Source organism: Saccopteryx leptura, chromosome 1, assembly GCF_036850995.1.
Source record: "Saccopteryx leptura isolate mSacLep1 chromosome 1, mSacLep1_pri_phased_curated, whole genome shotgun sequence".
NCBI lineage: Eukaryota > Metazoa > Chordata > Mammalia > Chiroptera > Emballonuridae > Saccopteryx > Saccopteryx leptura.
The window spans coordinates 198,828,817-198,854,384 of NC_089503.1; the positions used below are offsets into that span (position 1 = coordinate 198,828,817).

At 47.2% G+C, this 25,568-nt stretch overlaps 1 protein-coding gene across 1 annotated transcript in view; it reads right to left on the reverse strand.

Annotated features, from left to right (window-relative positions):
* QRFPR (pyroglutamylated RFamide peptide receptor) overlaps positions 1-16,081 on the reverse strand; it is a 31,429-nt gene extending 15,348 nt beyond the window's left edge. The window contains exon 1 of the mRNA XM_066360164.1: positions 15,715-16,081. Within this exon, the coding sequence (XP_066216261.1) occupies positions 15,715-16,081 (367 nt within the window). The remainder of the gene's footprint in view (positions 1-15,714) is intronic.
* Positions 16,082-25,568: the final 9,487 nt, after the last annotated feature.

Sequence of the window (25,568 nt, forward strand, 5' to 3'; positions counted from 1 at the left end):
AGTTCTACTATCTCGCGGACATGACTGAACATCTGAACCAGCTCAATGTGAAAATGCAAGGCGTTGGAAATACAGTCTTATCCCTTCAACAAGCAGTGTTTGCATTTGAAAATAAGCTGGAACTCTTCATCGCCGACACTGAAACAGGTCATTTATTACACATTGAAAAACTGGGTGAGTTTAAAGATGCATGCACAGCAAGTGACCCGGCTCAACATCTTGATCTCCAGCAGCTAGCGGGTTTCACATCTAATCTCCTACAGTCATTCAAAGCACGCTTTGGAGAATTTCGTGAGCGCACTTGTCTTTTTAAGTTCATCATCCATCCACACTAGTGTGCAGTGGACAGCGCCGACCTGAGTTACATTCCCGGTGACTCCATCAGAGATTTTGAGCTACAAGCTGCTGACCTGAATGCCTCAGACACGTGGGTGAATAAGTTCAAGTCACTGAATGAAGATTTGGAAAGACTTGCACAACAGCAAGCAGAGTTGGCGAGCAAACACAAGTGGGGAGAAATGAAAAAAACTTCAACTTGCGGACCAGCTGATTGTCAAAACTTGGAACGCGCTTCCCGTCACATACCACACACTGCAGCGTGTGAGTATTGCTGTACTGATGATGTTTGGCTCTATGTATGCATGTGAGCAGTCCTTCTCACATCTAAAGAACGTTAAGACCAACCTACAATCATGTTTAACAGATGGAAGTCTCAAGGCCTGCATGAAGCTTAACCTCACCACGTATCAACCAGACTACAAAGCCATCAGCAAAACCATGCAGCACCAGAAGTCGTATTAATGGTAAGAAGTACTTTATTCAGCCTGACCTGTGGTGGCACAGTGGATAAAGCATCAACCTAGAAATGCTGAGGTTGCCGGTTCAAAACCCTGGGCTTGCCTGGTCAAGGCACATATGGGAGTTGATGCTTCCTGCTCCTCCCCCCTCCCCTCTCTCTCTCTTTCTCTCTCTCTCTCTCTCTCTCTCTCTTCTCTCTATAATGAATAAATTAAAAAAAGAATATAATTTCAAAAAAAAAGAAGTACTTTATTCATCATTGGTTAGCAACAGCATAACAACGTTATTAAAAAGAATTCAGACTTATTGTACTTTAAAAGTGTTGGTCTTACATAAAATGCACACATTTACTTGTATTTAGTGTTAAACATATTGTATGGCTATCATGGAATTATATTTTAAAATATGTGGCGTTCATGGGTCTCTCAGCCAAAAAGGTTTCCGACCCTGGTTTAGAGGCTCAGCGCAGGAATTTACTTTCAACACGAATAGATTTTGCTGTTTGAACACTGGTTATTCTGTGAATGAAAGCGCGTGCCTCCAATCCTGTTTGGGATGCAATGCTTTCATCAACGAACATGTGAATGGACTCTTTATCTAGATATTTCTCCCTTTTCCATCACGACAGCATGGGACACTGGTCACCGGACCTCTTGATTTGCAGGACCCTCAGCAACTCTGATTCATCTGACCTCTTTGATAGATGCTCTGAACCTCCGGGTCATCGTCTGAGTGAAGGAATGACTGGTGCCCACCTGTCATGCGAGTACATGTGAGTCCTTCATATGTGACATAAGCACCCAGGACAGGATGTGTTTGTTTGTTTGTTTGTTTTTAAATAAATGGCAGATTGTTTGTTGTTTGTTTGGTTGGTTGGCTGGTTGATCATCAGGCAGCCAGATTAAAAGGATTGAGGTAAATGTGGTCCATTTAAAGTTGATAGATTATTTGTGGCCCATGTGCCCATTAGGGGACATCTAGTTCCATCACCTTATTTCCCAGGTAGAGGTACTGCAGCTCGGATGAGCTGAGTGACCTGTTTAGGTCCACACAGCTGTGTGTTGGGCCCAGGTCATTGCCTCCAGTTCTTTCCAGGACGTCACCCTCACCTGTCTTCGTCGCCCCCCCCCCCCAGAGCTGTGGCAGCCCCCTCAGCTACGTGCTCACCATCCATTGGTGAAGCCGTCCACGGGAGAGTTCTGCCTCCAGCTGGAGTTCCATCGCCTGTCCTCCTCCAGAGAGCATGGGCCCCACTCATGACTTCTGACGTTCCTCCAACCAACTTGCTAAGAAATCGCCACCATCCACGGGTCCTTCCTCACCTCTCCCCGGTGGTGTCCATGTCCCTGGCGTGTGATCGGCATACATTCTCTTAAAAATAGAAAGCCTCTCTTTGGCTACCTGCTCATTCATCTTGATCTTTGTTTCCGTTCTGATTGTCTTTGCTTTGCCCTTTATAATGCGGAGATCATTTTCCCAGGTCTAGGAGCCAGACGCAAAACGGGCACTGGGGGCTATGGTTTGGTCTCTGCCTGTTACTAAATGTCTCCCTCCGCCCCACTTCTCTCGTAGCTCCCATTTCTGGGGACTCTGCAGTCGGTTCCTTCTACATCTCTCAGCTGTCCCAGCGGGACCTGTACAGGTCTAAGCTATTTGACAAGAATAGGTCCTTTGTGACATTTCTTCCCATAAATGGCTATATTCAACTGGGATAATCTTCAAATTCCCTGGGCAGGGCCCTGTTTCCCTGAGCCATCCTTCCCTTTCTTTCTTTTGGGATCATCGGTTTTACGTCAGAGCCGCGTTTCTCCGAGCCTGCCAGAGAAATGGCTATTTCTCCTGGTTTCATTGTTCATCTGCCTGCTTTTTCCTAAGAGCACCACCATTTCCTCTGGTACATGAACTCAGCTCCGTGTGGGGAGGGCAGGCAAGAGCCCCTCCGCGGGGAGACAGGCAGGCAGAGGGCCAGGCTCTCCAGGCATTGGAAGAGCCGGTGCAGATGGAAGGGAGGTCGGAGCGTGCAGTCCGGTGTGCCCTAGACCATGCATGATTGCAGACACTGGCTCAGTTACTGCTGCCCACCTCTGAGCACCCTTGTCCCCAGCCTATCGCTCTGGCCTCACACTGATCCGGTGAGCCTCCAGCATCCTTCTAGGACAGTCCACTCTCTTAGGCCACTTAGCGATCAACTGTTCTGATAACCAAGTAAACTTACTTGATACGCTTCACTTTTATTACTTTGTCTCTGGAAGGTTATTTTCCTGAAACCTAGAATGTGCAGGTCAGTGCTCCTTCAGTGTGCACTGACCTCTCAGGTAACACAGTCCAGACCCTACAGTTACCATTTGCCTCCATGGTAGCCCCTGTTTCTACTACGTCTGACTCTTGCAGCGTGGTGTAGAGAGCGTTGGCCTGGAATGCTGAGGTCGCGGGTTCAAAACCCTGGGCTTGACCAGTCACGCACATACAGTGAGCAACGTGCAACTAAAGTGAAGCAACTATGAGTTGATACTTCTTGTTCTGCCCCACCTCTTTAAAATCAATCAATAAAATCTTTAAAAAAAATAAATGGAGTAATTCCCCTTTGCCTACTAGATTGGAAACAAATGCTTTGATTTGATACATATTGTTTCTATTTCATACCTTGACTTGCCGCTACAGTCTTATTTTCCAGAAGGCAGACTCTTCTTCTGGACCTGAATGGAGCCCACTGTCCCACACCCGTGCCTGCCCTTGGCCCCCGTCACGCACAGCACAGGTCTCAGAGACACAAACAGAAACAAGACCTCATTCCTTCTAAAAGTAAGGCTTGGGAATGGAAAGCTCTTTGACCAGTATTTGTTTTCTCCTCAGTATAGTTGTAACTCTCAAAAGGATCCAAGAGAAAAGATCAGAGTGAGAAAAATAAAAGTATTCCAATGCAGAAAAGATGAAAGGCATTTTTAGATTAATGTAGAAAATGGTATAATGAGCTCCAATGGCATGAAAGTATCTAATGATAATAACCACGCTGAAGAATCTGTTCCAAGGGTGGTTAAAAAAAGTAAATGGACTTTTAGAGTTTTATGAAGGAAAGGTTATGTTACACAACCACCGTCTGAAACAATGGTTTAGCCTATCATAAAACAACCTGACACCTAATTACCTTCATTTCCTGTGCCAAAATAAGTAAGCCACATTTAAACAATGCACACACCCTGTCCCAATGTAGCCCGGAAGGTGTGGTGCGCAGGAATAGTCTGCAGCCCAAACAGGGCAGTTATCTGGGCTCGCCTGCTATACCTGAAGAAAGGAGCAGACGGGAAGCTGAAAGGGAGGAAGGAGGGTTGAAGTGTAACCATTGTTGTTGGTTGGCGACAAGGATATAGGTGAGTTGGGTTCCAAGCAAACTGGAACTCAGAAACTAGCAGAGATTTTTTTTTTCATCTACAGTTTACATTCAGTATTATTTTATATCAGTTTCAGCTGTCCAGCACAAGTGATCAGACAACCACATCCTGTACAAAGTGTTGATGATGGCTGTTCTGACAGGTGTGAGGTGACATCTTATTGTGGTTTTAACTTGCATTTCTCCAATCCATTGCTGACGTTGAGCAGCTGTTCACAGGTCCATTGGCCATCTATATGTCCTCTTTGAAGAAGCGTCTCTTCAGGTCCTCTGCCTATGTTTTTAATTGGATTATTTGGGGGTTTCTTGATGTTAAGTGGGATGAGTACTTACATATTTTGGATATAAACCCCTCATCAAATGCATTATTGGCAAATGTGTTCCTCATTTCGGTAGGTGGTCATTAATTTTGTTGATGGATTTCTTTACTGTGCAAAAAACCTTCTTAATACTGCAGTGCCATTTATCAGAGATTCTTTATGACTTTCATTCTGAGGCAGGGACCCTTGAGTGTATATCTCCAGGAGAGGTGGCTGACACTGTAGGATGAGGAACTTCAGAACAGGGCTTGGCTTACTGACCTCCGGTCTGTTTACGGAATCCTTCACCTGGTGCTATAAGAAATATCAGCAACATCTCCACCCAGGTCAGGGAAAATGGCTATCATTGGACCTCTGCTGCCCACAAGCGATTTTCAGCAAGCACCATCCAGCAGTTTAACTGAATGCTTCCCAGGCTGTCCCTGTGATGCCCATTTTCAGACTGGTAGTTTCATGTTCAGTATCGGTTGATTTCTCCATGTGAGAGTCAACGCCCTCCACACCTCCTTCACCAACTGAGTCTCAAAGCCATTCTTCTTTGCAAGGGTAACAGAGGCCAAAAATGAGTAAAATGACTTGACATTCCTCCCAGGGCCCCCACCGTCTATCCCACACCGTCCTTGTGGACACGTGGCATGCCTTTCAAAACCCCTCCTTCTGATCTGGGTGGTCTACCTACTGATTGGAAACATAGCTCGAGACTTTTCCTACATGTAACCTTTAGTTAGGAATGTGTTATTCAGTTTGCGACCATACATTTTTCTCATGTTAACATCCACTTAAAAGATCATTTCGTCCAGTGATGCAGTTTCACCTAAAAACCAGGGAGGAGGAGTCGCTGGGTAATGATGAAACGAAGTCACATTCTTCAGGATGCTCTATAAATACGATATATGACTTAGTTTATTTCTAAATTAATCCACTAAAAAAATCCATTTCTTACTAATTTATCAGTTTGTCTTTTTTTTTTCTTTTTCCTTTTATCCTGCAAGTTTTTTTCAACTGTCTGACAATCCTTTGTTGTCTTTACATATTTGTGCACAGGGCACTGTGAAGACCACAGGCTTCTCCGTGTCTGTGGGCTGCAGCTGTCCCCACAGCACGACTCTGATTTGGGGGGAGTGGGATTCCACTCTGGGCCCCCCAAACTGAGAATCTTGGAGGGTTTTCCATGGAGAGCCAAAACTCACACTAATTCCATCCTTCTCCTCAGAGTGCACCCTTCAGTTACTGATCACAAGGGACTTCGGGCTGTTCCTTCGGGCCAGGAAACAAGTTAAGTGGTGTCTTCTCTGGTATTTTCTCCTACTTCTTATTATTTTAATCGCTACAAATACTAGTCTAGAGAAATAACCGAGTTTTTTGTTTGTTTGTTTGTTTTTCCTCTCCCATACTGGCATTAATTAGACATGAGGAAAAAAATAGGATAAAATAAGCCTGGGTTAAACATTAGGGCAAGAAAGCAGAAAACAACATGGTTTCAGTATGTTGAAATGTTCAAATAACTCACTGACAAGTAATAAAAGAAAGATTTTTTTGGATAGTAGGGAAGAAATGTAGGTCAGTTAGACATTAGGGAAAAAGTCTTGAATGTGGAGGCTATCAGGCAAATAAATAAATAAATAAATAAATAAATGCATCGTATCCTTCGGTAGAACTAATAACATTTTTGGGATATTTATGTCATTTTTGTACTCAGTTGCTCACCAAACATTTAATAACCTCAAATTAGTATAAACAAATGTCAAAAATAGCAAAAAGACTCAATAAATTATGACGTGTCAACATAATGTAAATTATTAAATCATCTTGCAATGGAGGTTTGAAAACAAAACAGAACATGAAGGGAAATGAAGCAGTAAACAACTGATTCCTGGACGCACACCTTATGTATCAGACACAGAAGGATTCAATGTTGCTAAAAATGTTAGGTAGGAAAACAGCAAAACGCAACACAATAAGATAATGACTGTAATAAGCTCTGAACGTGGGAACAAATGATTTTTACTTTCTCATTTTTCTTTATTTAAACTAATCAGGATGTGTCGGTACATTCACAGCTTCTTCCTGCTGAGCTCCACAAAGCTGCTGCTTTGGGTCCTACTCAGCCTCCTTAAGACCCGTCTGCTACTGCCCTTAAATTCAAAAGAGACCTCCCCCTCCCTCTCCTTTATGGCTACAAAATAGCCTTCCCCTAACTCCAATTATTTGAAGTAAACTGGAGTCTTCTTCATTCCTTGCAACCACAAAAAAAAAAAAAAAAAAAAAAAAAAAAAATTTGAAAGAAGGTAAAATGACAACATATGCAGAAGATAAATCCAATGTCATTCTTCTGCATACCACAAAAAAATATAAATACAACCCGTTCCTTAAAAGCCTCAAACACCGCACAGTGACCAGTAACATGCTATCCGTCAATTCACTTCAGTATATTTACTGAGCACTTTCTGTGTGTGGGTGAGAACTTTCTATCACTGGGCAGCAAGGAAGGCTGAAGAGAGGGGAGGGACGGAGTCTGTGACCCACACAGTTCACGGACCACGAGGGGAGGACGCTGGACACAGGCAAATGAATGGCGTCCTTGCTGTCACATCATTTTAGCATGCGGTTCTCATCCCCGAACACCTAACCTGACCAGTGTGCTCGTGACTTCCCCAGCTGTCTTAGCATCTTGCAGAGACCGTGTGGGAAGCTCTTCTTCCTTTTCCACCGAAGGGCTCTCCTCGCAGAAAACGTGTCACACCTGCATGGACCTCAGCGTTTTGCCCAGGACGTCACCGTGCCTCGTTACAGCCTCCCTCCGTCTGTTCCATGCCCTAGACCACCGCTGTCTTCCAGGGCCCCATCACCTGGCTCTTTCAAGAAGTAAAACCATTCTTTTTAAAATTCCTCATGACAGTGTTTTCCTTAGAACCCATGGAGGACATCACCGCTTAGATTGGGTTCACAGGAACTTAGATTAGATTGGGATCCAATAAGATTCCTCCTCATAAAGAGACAAACCCTTTATTGCTGGTGAGTGTCGCAGCGCAGGAAGATATTTACAGAGCCCAGCACAACAGCTACTTCCACACCTGGCTGACGTGGACTTCGGGTGTGTGTGTGTGTGTGTATGTGTGTGTGTGTGTGTGTGTGTGTGTGTGTGTGTGTGTGTGTGTGTGTCTTAGGGGACAAGCATTCAAGAGGTCAATTTGCAGGAGTCATGCTCATGACCGTTTTTGAGGAAAAGGCAATGGCAACTTTTTTATTTATTTCAGAAAGTTTTCCACAGGTTTGTGAGGTCTAGGGCTGCAGCTCTGCAGGCGGATGCTGTGCACAGACAGGTCAGGAGCAGGGGCCCTGCAGGACATCACTGACCACTGACACCATCCCTCCTTGCCTCTGTTTTTTTTTTTTCTCTGTAAAATGAGGGTGAGAATATGCTTGTCACAGAGTAATTCTATGTAAGAAATGTGGTAATTTTTTATTGTGGTAAAATATATAATATATAATAAAATTTGCAATGTCAACCGTTTTTATTTTTATTTTATTATTTCATTTTTCTTCTTTTCCAAGTGAGAGGAGGGGAGATAGAGAGACAGACTCCTGCATGCATCCCAACTGAGATCCACCTGGCAACCCTTGCTTGGGGTCAATGCTCTGCCCATCTGGGGTCATGCTCGTAACAGAGCTATTTTTAGTGCCTGAGAGGCAGAGGCTCCATGGAGCCATCCTCAGCGTCCCAGAGTAGATATGCTCAAACCAATCAAGCCATGGCGCAGGAGGGGAAGAGAGAGAGAAAGAGAGAGAGAGAGAGAGAGAACAGGGAGGGGTGGGTGGAGGAGCAGATGGTCCCTTCTCCTGTGTGCCCTGACCAGGAATTGAACCCAGGACATCCACACGCTGGCCCAACACTCTTCCACTGACCCAAGCAGCTAAGGCTAAACCACTTTTAAATATACAGTTCTGTGACATTAATTACTTTCACAATGTTGTACAACCATCACCCCAAACAGAAACCTGTACCTATTAAGAAATCACCCCTCTTTCCCCTGGCCTGTCAGCACCTAGTAATATCTAATTTTCTTTCTCTCTATGAATTTGCCTATTCTAAATAGTTCAGAACATCGGACTCCTATGAAATTTCATTTTGTGTCCATTTACTTCACAGATCATAATGCTTGATATCAGAACTTTATTCTTTTTTATGGCTGAGTAACACTCCATGATGTATCTGTACCCCATTTTGCTTATCCACTCATCTGTGGATAGACACTTGAGATGGGGAGTCTTAAAGAATACGGGAGCCTACAGCTCTGGAAGCACCTCTCCCACGACCCGGCAAAAGACAGCCCCCAAAGGGAACCACAGGCCAGAAGGACAGGGAGCGAAGCCTCGAGGGAGAAGGGAGAAGCCCTAGCATCACTGAGGGAGGACCTAGATCCAGCTGTGCCTGAAGCCAGCATTAACCCTGAGCTTTTTCCATTCCACGTGCAGAATATTTCCCCACCTTCCTTTGAATTTGTTTACATCAGGCTTCTCTGCTCGCAAACACAAATTCTGCTCAACTGACCACTAGTTAAGGGACAGGCTGCTCCATATTCCGGGAAAGTGAATTCAAAAGGCGAGAGGAGGGGTATCTTTTTATGCCTCCTAGGCAAACAAGAGAATCTCTAACACAAGCTCCTGACTATGTCCATTCCCGTCCTCATCTTAGCTGTCAAATGCAGTTGTCTGAAGCAGAGAGAACCTTGTCTGTGAGTCCTGTTGCTCCACTGCCGACCTCCAGTCCTTCCAGAAAATGTCATTTCCTGGGCCTAAAGAGTCTTTTCTTTTCATGCCATCTGCAAAATTGATTCTAGGGAAGATCACCCAGTGGCTGGCCCCAAGGCACAGTTTTTAATTTTCCTGCCAAACGACTGTCGCTACCCAGCCCCCCTTCGTGCTCATTTACCTTCTTTTACACTTCCTGCTTTAATGAGACCATTCTGCCCCAAAGGCCCTCAGAATTCCTATGAACAAATTTGTGGAAAGCCCCACAATACCTTAATGTCACCATGTTTAAAATGTTCCAGGAACACTACAGTGTGTGAGATGGTATAGAAAGGGGGGAGAGAATTATTATAACAAATGAAATTTTCTAACCACCAATCAAATAATAAAACAGAACTCAAGTGGTTCCAGTCTAATCCCTCTACTCGGCACCGGCCAGAAGAAGGCCGACCTTTCTTTCCACCAAGTAACAGCTCAATGATGCCCTTTCACAAATAACCGCTTCAGGGCAGCAGCTGGAACACTCTATAAACTCCACCCACGTTTTTCTTGCTGCGTAGGCGTATGCCCCCTGATCCCCTCCCTCCCTCTGGTCCTTCCTCTCTGAAATCTCCACCCTTCTTTTTCCCCATATGAAAACACACACAAGCCTGGTCTCTTAGAGAGAAGGGGGCTAGTGTCTGTCCCCCCCGCGTCAGGCTCCTCGGCCCTGGGTGCAACCTTGCTGCAGGCTGTGCTCATTTAGAACCATTTCTTCTGGTCTTTCTCTGCACCTTCTCCTTTCCCCACCTCTTCATCCTGTGTTAATTCTCTGTGGCTCCATTCTGAAGGACTTTCAGAAAAGGGGAAGGGCTTTCATGGAGATGTCCCTGCTCCTGTGCAACAGAAGAATCATTCCCAAGTTCCAAGGGCGACTGCGCCTCATGCAGCCTACTCCTGCATGTTCCAAGCCGTAGGACCACCACTGCTCCCCCTTAAACAAGATGACGACTGTTCATTCACGGGTACCAAGGCAGGCACTATGCTATGGGAGCCCTTCCCATCCATTACGTCTTTCAACCTTCCTCACAGCCCGAGCCTCTGTCGGCACTTAGACAACATCCATCTGTCTCACCCTGGGTTGCAAGTTGGAATTTTTTCAAAGGGGGAATGTCTGAAAATCCCAACAGGCAGGTGTCACACACAGACCAGGGAATCAGCAGCTGGGGGGGGGGGGTCCAGGACCCAGGCATTGGATTGTAAGACTCCCAGGTGACTCCCGAGTGCTGCCAAGGTGGAGACTTACTTCTCTAAAAGGGATTCTCCTTTCAGGGGCTTAGAAAACTCATCTTTGCCTTTTCTTCCCTGAGCCAGTTGCCTTCAAATGTAACAAGTACACACGCTGTGCGTTTCTCCTAACGGCACCACCATAACTTAGGGTATTTTTGGAAGTCCTTTCTTGGAATTGCTTTTAGTCCATTTGCCAGCCACTGTCTGAAAACCCTTCTCACTGCCCATGGCCAAACCACAGGGACAGCCGCAGAGCCCTGCGTGCCCATGGGGAGACGGTCCTGTCCCGGGGCTGGGACTGCGCCCACCACAGGAGGAAGGAGGTGCACCTGCCAGGCCCTCGCTCTGCCCCTCGCCCCACAGCCAGTCCCCACCTCACCTTACTGATGCTGAGAGGTGGCGGTTGGACGGCGGTTGAAACTGATGTCTCACTGCTTCTGGGAGCTCTCCAGAACGAATCCTCCACGCCTCAAGTTCACAAGACCTCAGCCACCGGAAAACCGTTATCCTAGACCCTCCCTTGCCCCTGGACATCCAGGACCTGGACACCCCCCCCCTCAGTCTGACTCAAAGCCCCCACTTCCCAACACTTCCAGTGCGCTTTCTCTGCTGTGCGTGAAATTCATCTGGGGACACACACACACACACACAGTCAGTGAATTCAGAGGAACTTTGAGAAAGAGATAAAAGGAGAAGGGAGCAAAGAGGCCAAACGCAGAGGAACCGGCTGCAGATACAGACAGACAGAGTCCATGGAGCACAAGCACAAGGCAAGTTCATCACGGGAGCCTGACCACACAGCTCAGAGACCAGACGGGAGTCAGAACTTCTGGGAACTGACTCCTGATTGCTATGGCAACATGATCCCGTTCTTAACTTGGTGATAAAAAGAAAGTTATAAGCAAACACCACTTATTAAAATTCCTGGGGGAAAGAGCCCCCACTCCGGCTAGCTCTGTGTGGGGAGAGTTTTGGGGAGAGCGTGGGAGTGAGTCGGATGGTGGATGAAAAAACCCCTGCTCCTAAGATGTGAATGCGGGCACGGAAAAGGGACCACTGGCTGCCTGTCCCTTGCTGGGCACCACTGAGAGGCTGAACCTCCACCAGGCGGCCCTCTGGTGAAGGTGATTCTACAAGAAAGCTCCACCTTTATGTTTGTGGCTACATTTGTCTCACCCAGGGCTGTCACTGTACAAAAAGGAAGCTCAACATTGTTGCTCAGTGGTGTGCTGGAAACTGACCAATTTGGGTGTTTTTGGTTTTTTTTTCAAGGCCTAATTTATAGCCATCGATTTCCATGGTGGAAATCTCCCACTGTGACCTGTTGCAGCAACAGCATGATGTTTTGCACAGGGCACCGGGCAGAGATGTGCGCAGGAAGGCTCAGTGAAAGGCGGCTCAGAGAGTGGGGGGGACCCCATCCAGACGAGCGACGGGTGTGGGGCTGGCACAGGCTGGTCTCTCTGTGCAGCCAGGTCTGAGAACCATGCTGACAGCCGGGTGGCTCAGATTCTCCTGTGAGCCACCTCGGGACCCTGTCAGGATGCAGGCTCTGATTCCAGGTCCCCACAAGGGAGACGGGTGACAAAAATACAAAACACACAAACAAAAACCAACCCAGTCAGTCATTCCCAGCCCTGTCATCATTAGAAATGATTGAGAGAGGCTTTGCAGACAAGTCACAAACTGGAGGTCTCTGAATTATTTGGAACCAAACCCACAGAAAGGTTTGCTTTCACCCAACGGCATTTTCCTTGTTAAACGGGAGTCAATGACAACATCATCAAAATCTGTCCTCCCAGCCTAGCGTGCGGAGGACCCGGGTTCGATTCCCGGCCAGGGCACACAGGAGAAGCGCCCATTTGCTTCTCCACCCCTCTGCCGCGCTTTCCTCTCTGTCTCTCTTCCCCTCCCGCAGCCAAGGCTCCAATGGAGCAAAGATGGCCCGGGCGCTGGGGATGGCTCTGTGGCCTCTGCCTCAGGCGCTAGAGTGGCTCTGGTCGCAACATGGCGACGCCCAGGATGGGCAGAGCGTCGCCCCATGGTGGGCGTGCCGGGTGGATCCCGGTCGGGCGCATGCGGGAGTCTGTCTGACTGTCTCTCCCCTCTCCCTGTTTCCAACTTCAGAAAAATGAAAAAAAAAAAAAAAATCTGTCCTCCCAGATTCTCTGGGGAAATAAAAACTAATGAAAGCAATAACAACAAAAGATGTGACCATCAGGGCACCACACTCCCCGCCCTGCAGCAGCCCTGCCCTTTAGAGGGTGGGGGAGGGCAGCGAGTGAGTCTTCTCTCTGAAGCTGTGGCCTCCTGGGGGTCTTCACACTGCTAGGCAAAGCTCCCCACCTCCACCTGAAGGCATTTGGGGGGTGTCCTTGTTTAGGTTTTATATAACTTCCAATATGCTTTTCCCTCCATGGCGCTATCCACCTGTCTCATTCCCACCACTCCCCACATATCCTCTGTGTTGAAATGCTTTACGTGCTGTTCTTGGAGTACTTCACTTTCTTTCCTGTAAACCTGGGGGTTGACCCTGGTTCCTAGATCACACTCCATCCTCCTTCTCCTTTGGAAACGGTCAGAGTTGTTCTCCCGAACCCAGCACGAGCATCCCCGCCACGGCAAAGCCTTCCTGACTCCCCCTGCTCCCCCAGAACACCTCCCAGTCTGACTCCAGCGTCCCCCAGATGCTTGGTTCCTCCTCTAACAAATCCTATTTGTTCATTTGGGGGTCTTTCCTGCACTCTGAGGCCCACAAGGCAGAAGTGAGCTTTTTTCATGTCTGTATTCCCAAGGTAGAATGCTTTGCCATCAAGGGGATCCTTAATAGCCCCGTAAATTAATAAAATGCTGAGTTAATGTTCAGCTCTTAGATTCCATTCCCTTGAACTTCCTCTTAATGGATCCTGGGAGTTCTGTAATTATGATGCCATCCTACCCAGTACAACTTCATTCTCCTGGCCTCCCTGTCCCCAGCACCTCTGCAAGCTCTCTCCTCTCCCTGAACTTCCATTTCTGTGTTGCTTATTCAGATTATAAAGCTATTTATTCTGTAAACCTGGCCCCCAGATAGATACAAGCCACCTCCTAATAAACACTCCTGCATAGAATTATCAAGTCCTCCGGTGAGAAGATCCACTGTGCCGTCCTTCCCCAGCCTCATTCTTCAACAGGTCTCAGGACTAAGGGTCTGCCTCATCCTGCCACCCAGCTACTAGACTCCCCAACATTTTGCTGAAACACTGACGTCCAGATATACAGAATTAACACATCTTAGAGCCAAACCAGGTCTTCCCATCACCAGCAGAAGTTCCCACTTTGCTCAAGTATGTTGTCCTTTAATGATGAAACTAGAACCACCCAGCAATCCAAGTGTGCTTCCTAAATCTGTCTTCGGAAACGTCTGGCAATAAAAACTCCTGTGCCTTTTTCTAAAAGAAAAAAAAAAGTTTTATAGGACGATCCAAAGATTTCACATAAATATTATGGAGTCAGGTACAGTGATTCCATCAAGTGCATAAGAACGTCACTAATCCATAAATCCATGTATAACTCTCTGCATTCCATGTCACTGTTAAGTCAATGCTCCATACTTTTATCCATTTGGAGAAATATTTATATGAGATAGGAAGGAACTTGGCATCCTGATCGACTAACAATAAACAACAAACCATGGGAAATAACAGGAAAAAAGAAAAGAAAAGCAATGCCAGGAAGAGAAGCTGCAGGTCTCAAGTTGGTGAGGGTGGGCTAAAAGAAACACCCTGCCCGAGGCTAAACGGAGTCACCGAGGGGTGGGAAGGGCAGGGCTTGAAGGCATCCTGACCCATTTCTCTCATGGTCTCCCTCTCTCTCCACCCACTTCATAAGGCCTTTGATGAAGCCACAAGAATACACGCAGCCACAGAAACGTGGGTACCACCAAAGCTTCCTCTCCAAGGGGCTCCACAGGCACTGGTGAGAATGCTTACGGGTGACAAGGACTACCATCTAGCTATGTCTCTGGAAGGATTGGACCGTGTGGGGAAGCACAGTGTCTGCCTGTCCCCAACCTCCATGCCCTGCCCTGCTCAGGGTCAGTGATGCCCATGTCCTCCCCACGGCTCTCCCCTTGCCAACTAAGGGCAGTGGCAAAGGACTCCTGGCCCCTGTCAGGGGCAGGCGCAGGGTTTATGTTTGTTCTCTCCCCTGCCTGGCTCTGTTCGTCCAATTCTGTAAAAATGACTGGTCCATTAGATTCCATGTATAAGTGAAATCACATGGCACTTGCTTTTCTCCAATGAACAAAATAAGCAAACGAAACAGAAACAGACTCCTAGATACGGGGAACAGACTGACAGCTGTCAGAGGGGTGGGGGTTGAGGGTGCTGGGTGAAAAAGGTAAAGGGATTAAGCAAAGAAAAAAAGCCTATGGGCACAGATAGCAGTGTGGGGCCTGCAGGAGGAAAGAGGGTGAGGGGGTGGAGGAGGGATTGGGGGGACTGATGGTGATGGAGGGAGACCGGATGTGGGATGGTGAACACACAGTGCAGTGTACGGATGACGTACTATAGAAATGGGCACCTGAAACCTGTGTGATGTTATATATTAATCAATGTCACCCTCAATAAACTCAAAAAAAAATTTTTTGAAATGATCTAATATATCCTTTTCTGCAAATGTATTATATATCTGTTTTGTAAAAATGTTAAGTCCATTTTGTATGCTTGGCCTGCAAATAACTGTCCCCCGAAAGCCACACAGGCACTTTGGGGAGTGAGCCTAGAGGTTCAGGGGATGTGATGTTGGAATGTTGGGGCTTTTATTATTTGATATATTTTTATCTGTTATTAAAACTCAGGAAAAAAATCTTGGTAATCACAAAAAAGGAAGCTGACATGACTGGACAGAGGTTAGCTCCCCACCTCTCCGCCCCACCCCACCCCCATCTTTCTTTCCCAAGCGGTTCCCTGACCTGCGTCTCCCAGCAACAGGGAGAGAAAACACCGGCTGGACAGAATCACACGTGGCAAAGATAAATAAATAAAACTTGCCTGCCAGTGAGCGCAGGTGAGGAAGTTCTAAGAAAGGCCGGGACTCCTTTGCTAGAGAAAAAAACGTCAGGAGGGCCGAGGAGCAGAGTGGATGTGTGAAGGGGCCCGGGGAGGGGTCCCCTGGAAGGCCGGGGACCGGGCACGGCAGACTCACCCCCCAGCCAGGTGTCGGAGACGTTCTGGAGCATCGTGACCGGGATGCAGAAGAAGGCGATGAGCAGGTCGCTGAGCGCCAGGGAGCAGATGAAGATGTTGGGGACGGTGCGCATGGCCTTGCGGCGGGTCACCACGTAGACCACCAGCGCGTTGCCGAAGAGCGCCAGCGCGAAAATGAGCCCCCCCCCCCCCCCCCCCCCCCCCCCCCCCCCCGTCAGCACGAGGGCCAGCTCGGCGCGCGCCGGCAGCTCCGGGACGGACACGAGCGGCCGCAGCCTGTACAGCGCGATGAACTGCTTGCGGGTCAGGTTGTGGTCCCGCAGCAGCCGGGAGAACTGCTCCGGGGTGATGTTGAGCGACTGCATGGTGGACGCGGGCGGCCTGGGCGCTGCAGGTGCAGGTACACAGCCAGGAGTCAGGCGCGGCCGGGAGCCCTGGGCCAGACACTCCTGGCGACTCCGGGAAAGTGCTTTGCACGCCCTTCTCCGGCGCCAGCGCAGCGCGGCGCCCCTGGCTCCTCAGGCTCTGCCCGCTTTTGTATGGCTCCTGGCGGCGAGGGTGGGGCTGTACCTGCGCGGACACCGCCTCCGCCCGGGGAAGGCACACTCCGCTCCCACATGCCTCGTTCCCCAGGTCCTGGGGAGACACAAAGCCGAGTACTGGCGCTTCCCACCACCTCTCTTGTTTCTCCTCTTAAGAAACAGGGTGGACCACATTTGTTTTTGTTTTTAAAAAAATAATCATAACACAGAAAGATCCCGCATGTCCCTCACCCAGTTCAATACTGATTCTACCTTAGTTAATATGGGACAGTAGAAAAGGAGGAATGTGACCCAGGACGGGGGAGGAGGGGGGGGGAATCTGTGTCATTTTTATCTCAAGTGGAGATTCCTGGACCCACCCTCAAAACCATCAAAATCAAGACAGAAATCTCTTCTAGCACCAGGAAATCCTCCCTCCAGCTACCCCAGCCTCTCCAGCCTTCCTAAGCACTAAACTGTTCTTCATTCTTCCTTCTGACAGGTTACGTACACAAAACCATGCAGAATAATGACTTTTATTTTCACTCAGCATAACGCTTCAGATCCATCCAAGTTGTTAGCTATATCCATATTATTATTATTTCTTCTTCATCATCATCATCATCGTCTTCCTCCTCCTCCTCCTCCTCCTCCTCCTCCTCTTCCTCCTCTTCCTCTTCTTCCTCCTCCTCCTCCTTCTTTTTTTCTGAAGGTGAACCATAGTTTCTTTAACCATTTACCGATAATAGGACATGTTGGGTGCTTCCCGTCTGGGACTATTACAAATAATGCTGCCAGAAAGAATCATGCCCAGGTGTTCCGTGTTGACATACATTTTCATTTCTCTAGGACAGCAGTTCTCAACCTGTGGGTCACGACCCTGGCGGGGGTCGAACACCAAAACACAGGGGTCGCCTAAAGCCATCGAAAATACATAATATGCGACCCCTGTGTTTTGGTCTTTCGACCCCCGCCGGGGTCGCGACCCACAGGTTGAGAACCGCTGCTCTAGGAGATGCCAAGAAGTTTGGTTGTCAAGTCTATGGCTTGTGTATCGGTATAGTTAAGACATTGCCAAATTCCTTTCCAGAGTGGCTGTACCGTTCTGCATTCCTGCCAGCCACGTGGGAGATTCGGTTTCTCTGCCTCCTCTCCAGGATTTGATGTTGTCATTTTTTTTTAATATTAGCTCTTCTAAATGTGTTGTGATATCTCACTGAATCTTAATTTCCATTTGCCTAAAAGCAATAATGCAGAACATCCTCTTGTATGCTGACCTGCCACTCTAGCTGTCTGCTGTGTACTTTGCCCACATTCTAGTTGAATTGTTTGGTTTATCGATTGTTGAGTTTTGAGGGTTCCTTTTATAGGCCAGACACCAGCACTTTGTCAAGTAAGTGGTCTGTAAATGTTTTCTTCTGCTACCTTCTGTTACTTTTCCTCTTCACGGGGTCTCAGATCAGTATTTCACTTCGGTGAAGTCCTAATTTACCCTTTTATTGGTTACACTTGTGATGTCCAGTGTAACTCTTTGGCGAGTCCTGTGCCCCCCCCCCACATTTTCTCCTGTCTTTTCTAACAGCTGTATGGTTTCACCCGTGACTTTTTCAGCCCCCGATGCAGCACCATCGAGCCATTGTTCATCCCACCACCCCATACCACGCTGCCTCGAACACTGTCACTGAAATCAGGTCCCGAGGCTACTCCCACTTCATTCTCCTTTTCCTGAATTAGACATTCTAGGGCAGGAGTCGGGAACCTATGGCTTGCGAGCCAGATGTGGCTCTTTTGATGGCTTGCATCTGGCTCACAGACAAATCTTTAATAAAAATAAATAACGTTAAAAATATAAAACATTCTCATATATTACAATCCATTCATTTCCTACTTCTCATGTTCATGGTTGCGGGTGGCTGGAGCCAATCATAGCTATCCTCCGGGACAACAACAAATTTTTATTGGATAATGCGTAATGTGAGGTCAGGAAGTAAACTTCCCTCCTTTTAATCAAGTAGTCAGCTAGCTAATTGCAGAAACCCTTTTGATGAAGAAGATGGCTAAAAGAAAAAAAGATAAGTATCGTACTTTTCAGCAGAAATGGACAGAGGAATTTGCCTTTGTGGAGAGAGCAGGTTCTGCAGTGTATCTAATATGCAATGATAAAATTGCACCGTTGAAATGGTCAAATATAAAGTGGTACTTCAACAAACGCCATACTACATTTGCATCAAAATATCCAGCGTGGGACAGCAGGAAGAAAGCATGTCAAGAGCTACTGTGCAGAGTGCAAGCTAGTCAGCAGCAACTCCGTGTTTGGACCCAACAAGGTGACTGGAATTCGGCTAGCTTTGCTGGTGCTTTAGCAATTGTGAGAAACGGAAAGCCATTCACAGATGGGGAGTATGCCAAAACATTCATGATTGATGTCAGTGAATTTTTTGATGACTTTTCAGATAAAGACAAGATAATCAAGTAAATAAAAGACATGCCTCTGTCGGCAAGAACTGTTCAAGATCGTACCATCATGATGGCAAATCAAATTGAGGCAACACAAGCGAAGGACATAAATGCAGTGCCATTCTTTTCTCTCGCTTTGGATGAGTCAACAGACGTAAGCCATTTATCCCAGTTCAGCGTGATTGCAAGGTATGCTGTCAGTGACACACTACGTGAGGAAAGTCTTGCTGTTTTGCCCGTGAAAGAGACAACAAGAGGGGAGGATTTATTCAAGTCTTTCACTGAGTTCTCTAAAGAAAAAAATCTACTGATGGATAAACTTATTTCGGTGTGTACTGATGGTGCTCCGTGCATGGTGGGGAAAAACAGAGGATTCGTAGCACTTTTTCATGAACATGAAAAGAGACCCATCCTAAGTTTTTACTGCATCCTACATCAGGAGGCGCTTTGTGCTCAGATGTGTGGCGAGCAGCTTGGTGAGGTGATGTCGCTGGTCATTCGGGTGGTCAACTTTATTGTTGCCTGAGCTTTAAATGATCGCCAGTTTAAAACACTGCTGGATGAAGTTGGGAATAATTATCCTTGTCTGCTTCTGCACAGCAATGTGCGTTGGTTGTCAAGAGGGAAAGTCCTCAGCCGTTTCGCGGCTTGTCTGAGCGAAATCCGGACTTTTCTTGAAATGAAAAACGTCAAGCATCCTGAGTTAGCTAACACTGAGTGGCTCCTGAAGTTCTACTATCTCGTGGACATGACTGAACATCTGAACCAGCTCAATGTGAAAATGCAAGGCGTTGGAAACACAGTCTTATCCCTTCAACAAGCAGTGTTTGCATTTGAAAACAAGATGGAACTCTTCATCGCCGACATTGAAACAGATCGTTTACTACACATTGAAAACTGGGTGAGTTTAAAGATGCATGCACAGCAAGTGACTCTGCTCAACATCTTGATCTCCAGCAGCTAGCGGGCTTCACATCTAATCTCCTGCAGTCATTCAAAGCGCACTTTGGAGAATTTCGTGAGCACACTCGTCTTTTTAAGTTCATCACCCATCCACACAAGTGTGCAGTGGATAGTGCCAACCTGAGTTAAATCCCTGGTATCTCTGTTCAGAGATTTTGGGCTACAAGCTGCTGACCTATGGCCTCAGACATGTGGGTGAATAAGTTCAAGTCACTGAATGAAGATTTGGAAAGACTTGCACAACAGCAAGCAGAGTTGGCGAGCAAACACAAGTAGGGAGAAATAAAAAAACTTCAACTTGCAGACCAGCTGATTGTCAAAACTTGGAACACGCTTCTCATCACATACCACACACTGCAGCGTGAGTATTGCTGTATTGACGACGTTTGGCTCTACGTATGCATGTGAGCAGTCTTTCTCACATCTAAAGAACGTTAAGACCAACCTACAATCACGTTTAATGGATGGAAGTCTCAATGCCTGCATGAAGCTTAACCTCTCCACGTATCAATCAGACTACAAAGCCATCAGCAAAACCATGCAGAACCAGAAGTCACATTAATGGTAAGAAGTACTTTATTTATCATTGGTTAGCAATAGCATAACAACGTTATTAAAAAGAATTCAGAGACTTATTGTACTTTAAAAGTGTTGGTCTTACATAAAATTCACACATTTACTTGTATTTAGTGTTCAACATATTGTTTGGCTCTCACAGAATAACATTTTAAAATATGTGGCGTTCATGGCTCTCTCAGCAAACAGGGTCCTGACCCCTGTTCTAGGGCATCTGCCTCTTTGTACAAACTTTGCAATAAACGTGTCTGTGTCTACAAAAAGCCTTGCTGGGATTTTGAGAGGAATGAACGTCTTTCCTGCGTTGAGCCTTCCAATCTATGAATATAGTTAGATCTTCTTTGAATTCTTTCAGCAGTGTTTGATTGTTTTCAACATATAAGTCCTGTATGTTTTGTTAGATTTGCACTTAAGGATTTCTTTTCATTTTCTTTTTTTTTTTTTTTTTTTTTTGCATTTGTACATGGTTGTATTTCTAATTTTCAGGTCCATATGTTTATTGCTAGCATGTAGAAATGTGATATACTTTGTATGTTGAACTTGAAAATTATAATGTGGCTGAAGTCATGGAGGAGGAGGTATTTTGTGGTTTTGTTTTTGTTGTTTTTGAAGATTCCTCGGGATTTTCTGCATAGACAATCACGTCCCTGGGAGAAGAGAGCAGCCTTAGACAGCAGCCCTGCCCTTAGGAGGCCCCTCCCGACGGTCAATGCACTGTGGCCTGCACACAGGGGCACAAAGCCCAGCTCCACCATGCCAACCAGCCTATCTCTTGTTTCTGTACAGCCCATGAGCAAAGAATGGTTTCCACATTTACCAATGGTTGAAAATAATTGTAAGGAGACCTATTTTATGACATATAGAAACCGTATGAAATTCACATTTTAGTGTCTGTAAAGATAAGAAGTTGGCTAGGAATGCAGCAATGCCCATTTGTTGACATGGTGCCTCCAGGGTGGCTCCCATGCTCCAGGATCAGAGTGGCGCCTCCGTGACTGAGCCTGGATAGCCATCGAAGCAAAAAAGAAGTACTGCCTGACCCTTGGCAGGAAAAGCTTGCCAACCCCTCATCTTGTCGGAGAGGAAGATGAAAACAAACACCCACAGCCCAAAACATGGTAGGAAGGGCCACAGTCGATCAAAGAGAAGATACAGTTATGTTCTAGAAATGCAAGCCAAGCCAGCTCCCCATGGACAAATCAGGGCAGGATCAGGCTGGGAAGACAGGATGCAGGTGAAGGAAAGGCCACGTCCTGCAAGGGAGGTAGAAATGACTGCTGGAGATGAGGTCGGGACGCTGGGAACTCACAGCAGGGAGCGCAGGGTTGGCATCCGGTACTTGTCGCCCGATAAAGTGATGAAAAGAGCACAGGAAAAGAGGGTACCTCTTCCAAAAGGAACAAGCTGGCAGCCTGAAGGTGCACGCCAAAGAGCGCTCCACCCCTCGGGGGCAGGAGTGGGGACAATGAACTCCTGTGGATAAATATGGAGAGGCAGGCAGTGCTTGGAAGGGGGTGTTCCAGAGTTTCTCCTGCAGGTGTGAGTGGGAATCAGGTCCTCCTTGGAAAAGATGAAAAAACTGTCAGAGATGGGGGAGGGGCAGTAACTGGGCGGCAGCCGAAGGTACATACTCTAAAAGCATCATAGAGCGGGAATGTTTTTCTTTACTTTGCTGAGAATTTTGTCACGCCGGAGGGAGAAGTGAATAGTGGAACTGGGATTCTATTGTGAATTCGGACCTGCGTGTTAGGAGCTGTTGGCAAGTTTGGAGTGAGTGACAGGAGGTTCTAGAAGACCGTGTTGTCCACTGCAAGTGTGAGGTGAGGTTGGAGACGCTCCATACAGTCCAATAGGGACTCAAAACATGATAGCCTGACCAAGCGGTGGCACAGTGGATAGAGCGTCAGACTGGGATACAGGGGACCCAGGTTCAAAACCCTGAGGTCGCCAGCTTGAGCGTAGGATCATAGACATGATTCCATGGCCGCTAGCTTGAGTCCAAAGCTCACCAGCTTGGACCCAAGGTCGCTGGCTTGAGCAAGGGGTCACTTGGTCTGCTGTAGCCCCCTGGGTCAAGGCACATATGAGAAATCAATCAATGAACAACTAAGGTGCCTCAACAAAGAATTGATACTTCTCATCTCTCTCCCTTCCTGTCTGTGCATATCTGTCCCTCTCTTTCTGTCTCTCTCTCTCTCTTAGAAGAAGAAAGCAAGATAATGATGTTTATGAAGGTCTGTCTTACCACTTGGCCTGAGTTACTAAAATAGAAACTGACTAAGGAGGGGTGAGAAACTCTAAATTTTAAACTTCTCCCACAGAGTAGCAGGGTATCCTGAACGAGAACAAAAAGGAGCCGGAACAGATGGTAAGGGTGCATGGACTCTGAGCACATGCGTGTTCGCAGCGCCACTATCCACAGTAGCCGAAGGTAGGCACAGCTCCCATGTCCATCAGCGAGCAGGTGAGTGGACAAGCACAATGCGCTCTGGACGTACCACAGAATACTATGCAGCCTCAAAAGGGAAGGGCACGTTGACATGTGCTACAGTGTGGATGAGCCCTGAGGACATTATGCTCAGTGAAATCGACCAGTCAGGAAAGGAAGGATACAGGATGGTTCCCCTTACCTGAGGCACCGAGCAGTCAGGGTCACAGAGACAGAAAGCAGCGTGTGGTTGCCAGGGGCTGCCGGCAGCAGGGCATGGAAAGCTGTACTTCACGGGTGGAGAGTCTCAGATCTGCAAGACGGAAAAAGTCCTAGAGGTGGATGCCCCACCACGTGAATGTACTGACTACTGAACAGTGCGCTTGAAAAGGGGTTAATGCATGACCAGGCGGTGGCGCAGTGGATAGAGCGTCGGACTGGGATGCAGAAGACCCAGGTTCGTGACCCCGAGGTCACCAGCTTGAGCCCAACGTTGCTGGCTCAAGCAAGGGGTACTTGGTCTGCTGAAGGCCCGCGGTCAAGGCACATAAAAAAAAAAAAGAAAGAAAGAAAGAAAAGGGGTTAAGATGGTACAGTTTATATATGTTTTACTGTAATTTTTTTTTAAAAAAAGGAAAAGTGCAATAATGATCTTTTTGAACGATGCTTCCTAGGCATTATTTTATGTTCACAATAACTTAAGGCAGGTGGTTTTTATATGAATGAAAAGGGGAGGCATAGAGAATATTATGACACTTGCTCCAGGTCACACAGCTCAGAACTGTTACTTTGTTTCTCCGAATCCCGGGCAGTCAGACTCTTGAGCCCATGCTGTCTTGATTACACAGAACTGGAAGGTTAGTAGGACGGAATGAGGACGGGCGGGTGGTGGAGGCAGGAGGGCAGCCAGCCGGGCAGGTATTCGGACCGGCAAGCCAGGGTTACGGGACCCTACAGCACGGGGTTGACTAGCTCACTACCAGCTTCTTGACAACCAAGGAATCATGGCCAAAGGAGAAATATCCCCCAAGCACTGCCACCCTCAGGACTTAAAGAAAAAGGAAGCAAACTGGTTCGTCAGAAGAGAGCAGCCTTTTCCTGGCTCTGGACTCCGGGAGGAATTTATCACCTTCGATGTTACATAAGAAATATCGAAGTCCATCATGCATGATGTTTTTGGTGGCAGTGAACATCCTGCACTTGGCTGTTCACAATAGAAACCCCGATGACTTCTGGAGGCATCGTTCCAGCCATAGTTCTGTAAAATGACCTGTACAGAGAGCCAGAGGAATAGCGTGTCCGTGCCTGCTGGCTGGTGGTCTGACTCGGTTGGGGGAAGGCATAGTTGATGCATACATGAATTTACCAAAACTTCCAAACTGCCCTTTTGCTGTTCTTCTTGGCTATCTGACCCCACCCTTAATGGACTATCACCCCTGAAACAGAAAAGTTCTAGGAAGCTGGTCAGCCACCCCGAGGAGAAGCGTTCCAAGAAGCCGGTATCGTAAAACTACAGAAGGGAGCATACCAGAACTGCTGATGCAACACACACTTGCTCAAAGCTCTCCCTTAACCCTATAAAAAATTTGCCTCAGAATCTGTTTGGGTGCACTTCTCCTGGAGGAGTGCCCTGGCAGGTCTTTCTCCTCTAATAAAGCCTGCACACCTGGTGTTCGAGTGCCATCTCATTCTTACAATAGGGAGGTTATACCCTTTCATCAGGTCTCTTAAGGGCCAGCCCTGAAGTCTCGCCCTCAGGCTTTGGACAGGGGAGCTGTGGGGAATACTGAGATGAATGAGGTAGCCTCTGTGGTGGATTGAAAAGAGATATGTGTGTGGCCTGTTCTGGACAGTGAGCAAGTGGGTTTGTTACGGACCTTGCATCATTGTCACTGTCCAGGTGGACCCTTCAGGTTTGGACCAGGTCAGCCCCCGACTGTGTAACCCAGAAAGCCTGAGAATTAGCTTAACCAACGCGGCTGAAGAGCCGCCCCAGAAAACCTTTAGGAAATGGGAAGACAGAAATCTTTAGGGTAGGCTAGACATGGGTAAATCGTCAGTGTTCCCAAGAAGGAAAATGGGGGGAGGGGGTTTACACCACACATGGGAGGCCAGGAAGATTCCGGAGTGACTTAAAGAGGGGGAAGTTCTGAGTACAGGTTTGGAGTAAGAACAAGTTGTCAAAGGACCGCATTTTTAAAAGTGTTGCTAGACTCACAGCAGAACACCGATCAGGGAACAACCTGTGTGCCCCTGGACCCCCACCAGCCTCCTTCACCTGCCTAACTAAGCTTCATTTCCATGACAATAACCTGAGGATGACAATACCTGCTCTATGGTTCTATTGTGAGCAGTTTTTTAAAAAATCATGTAAATTGTTCAGCATCCTGCCTAACAAAAAGTGGTTGATAAATAAACCCAGTGGGGCTGGGGGGGGTCTGGGGGGGCTGGAGGGGGAGCTGGAAGTATTGAGCATGGACTCGGACAACAGTGTGGTGTCTGGAGATGTAGGGGGGATGTGGGGTGTGTGTAGGGGGGAGGAGGGGAGGGGATGGGGGATAAATGGTGATGGATGCAGACTTGACTTGGGGGGGGAGCACACAATAGTGCACAGAAGATGTGTAATAGAATTGGGCACCTGAAACCTGGATAATTATGTTGACCAGTGCCACCAAAATAAAGAAATTCGTAAATAAATAAATTCAATTAAAAAAACCCTAGCTATTATGATTTTTTTTCCCTGTGAAAACAGCAAGCCTGAGTTTAACAGAATGATATGTGTCTAACACACAAAGCCCTCAGGAAGTGCTTTTATTTGCATTAAACTCCTTGTTTCTGTCCCTCCCTGGAGTCCCTGTGTGGAGTAACTTTCTCCATTTCCCTGTCTCCTAAGGCAGTGGTCCCCAA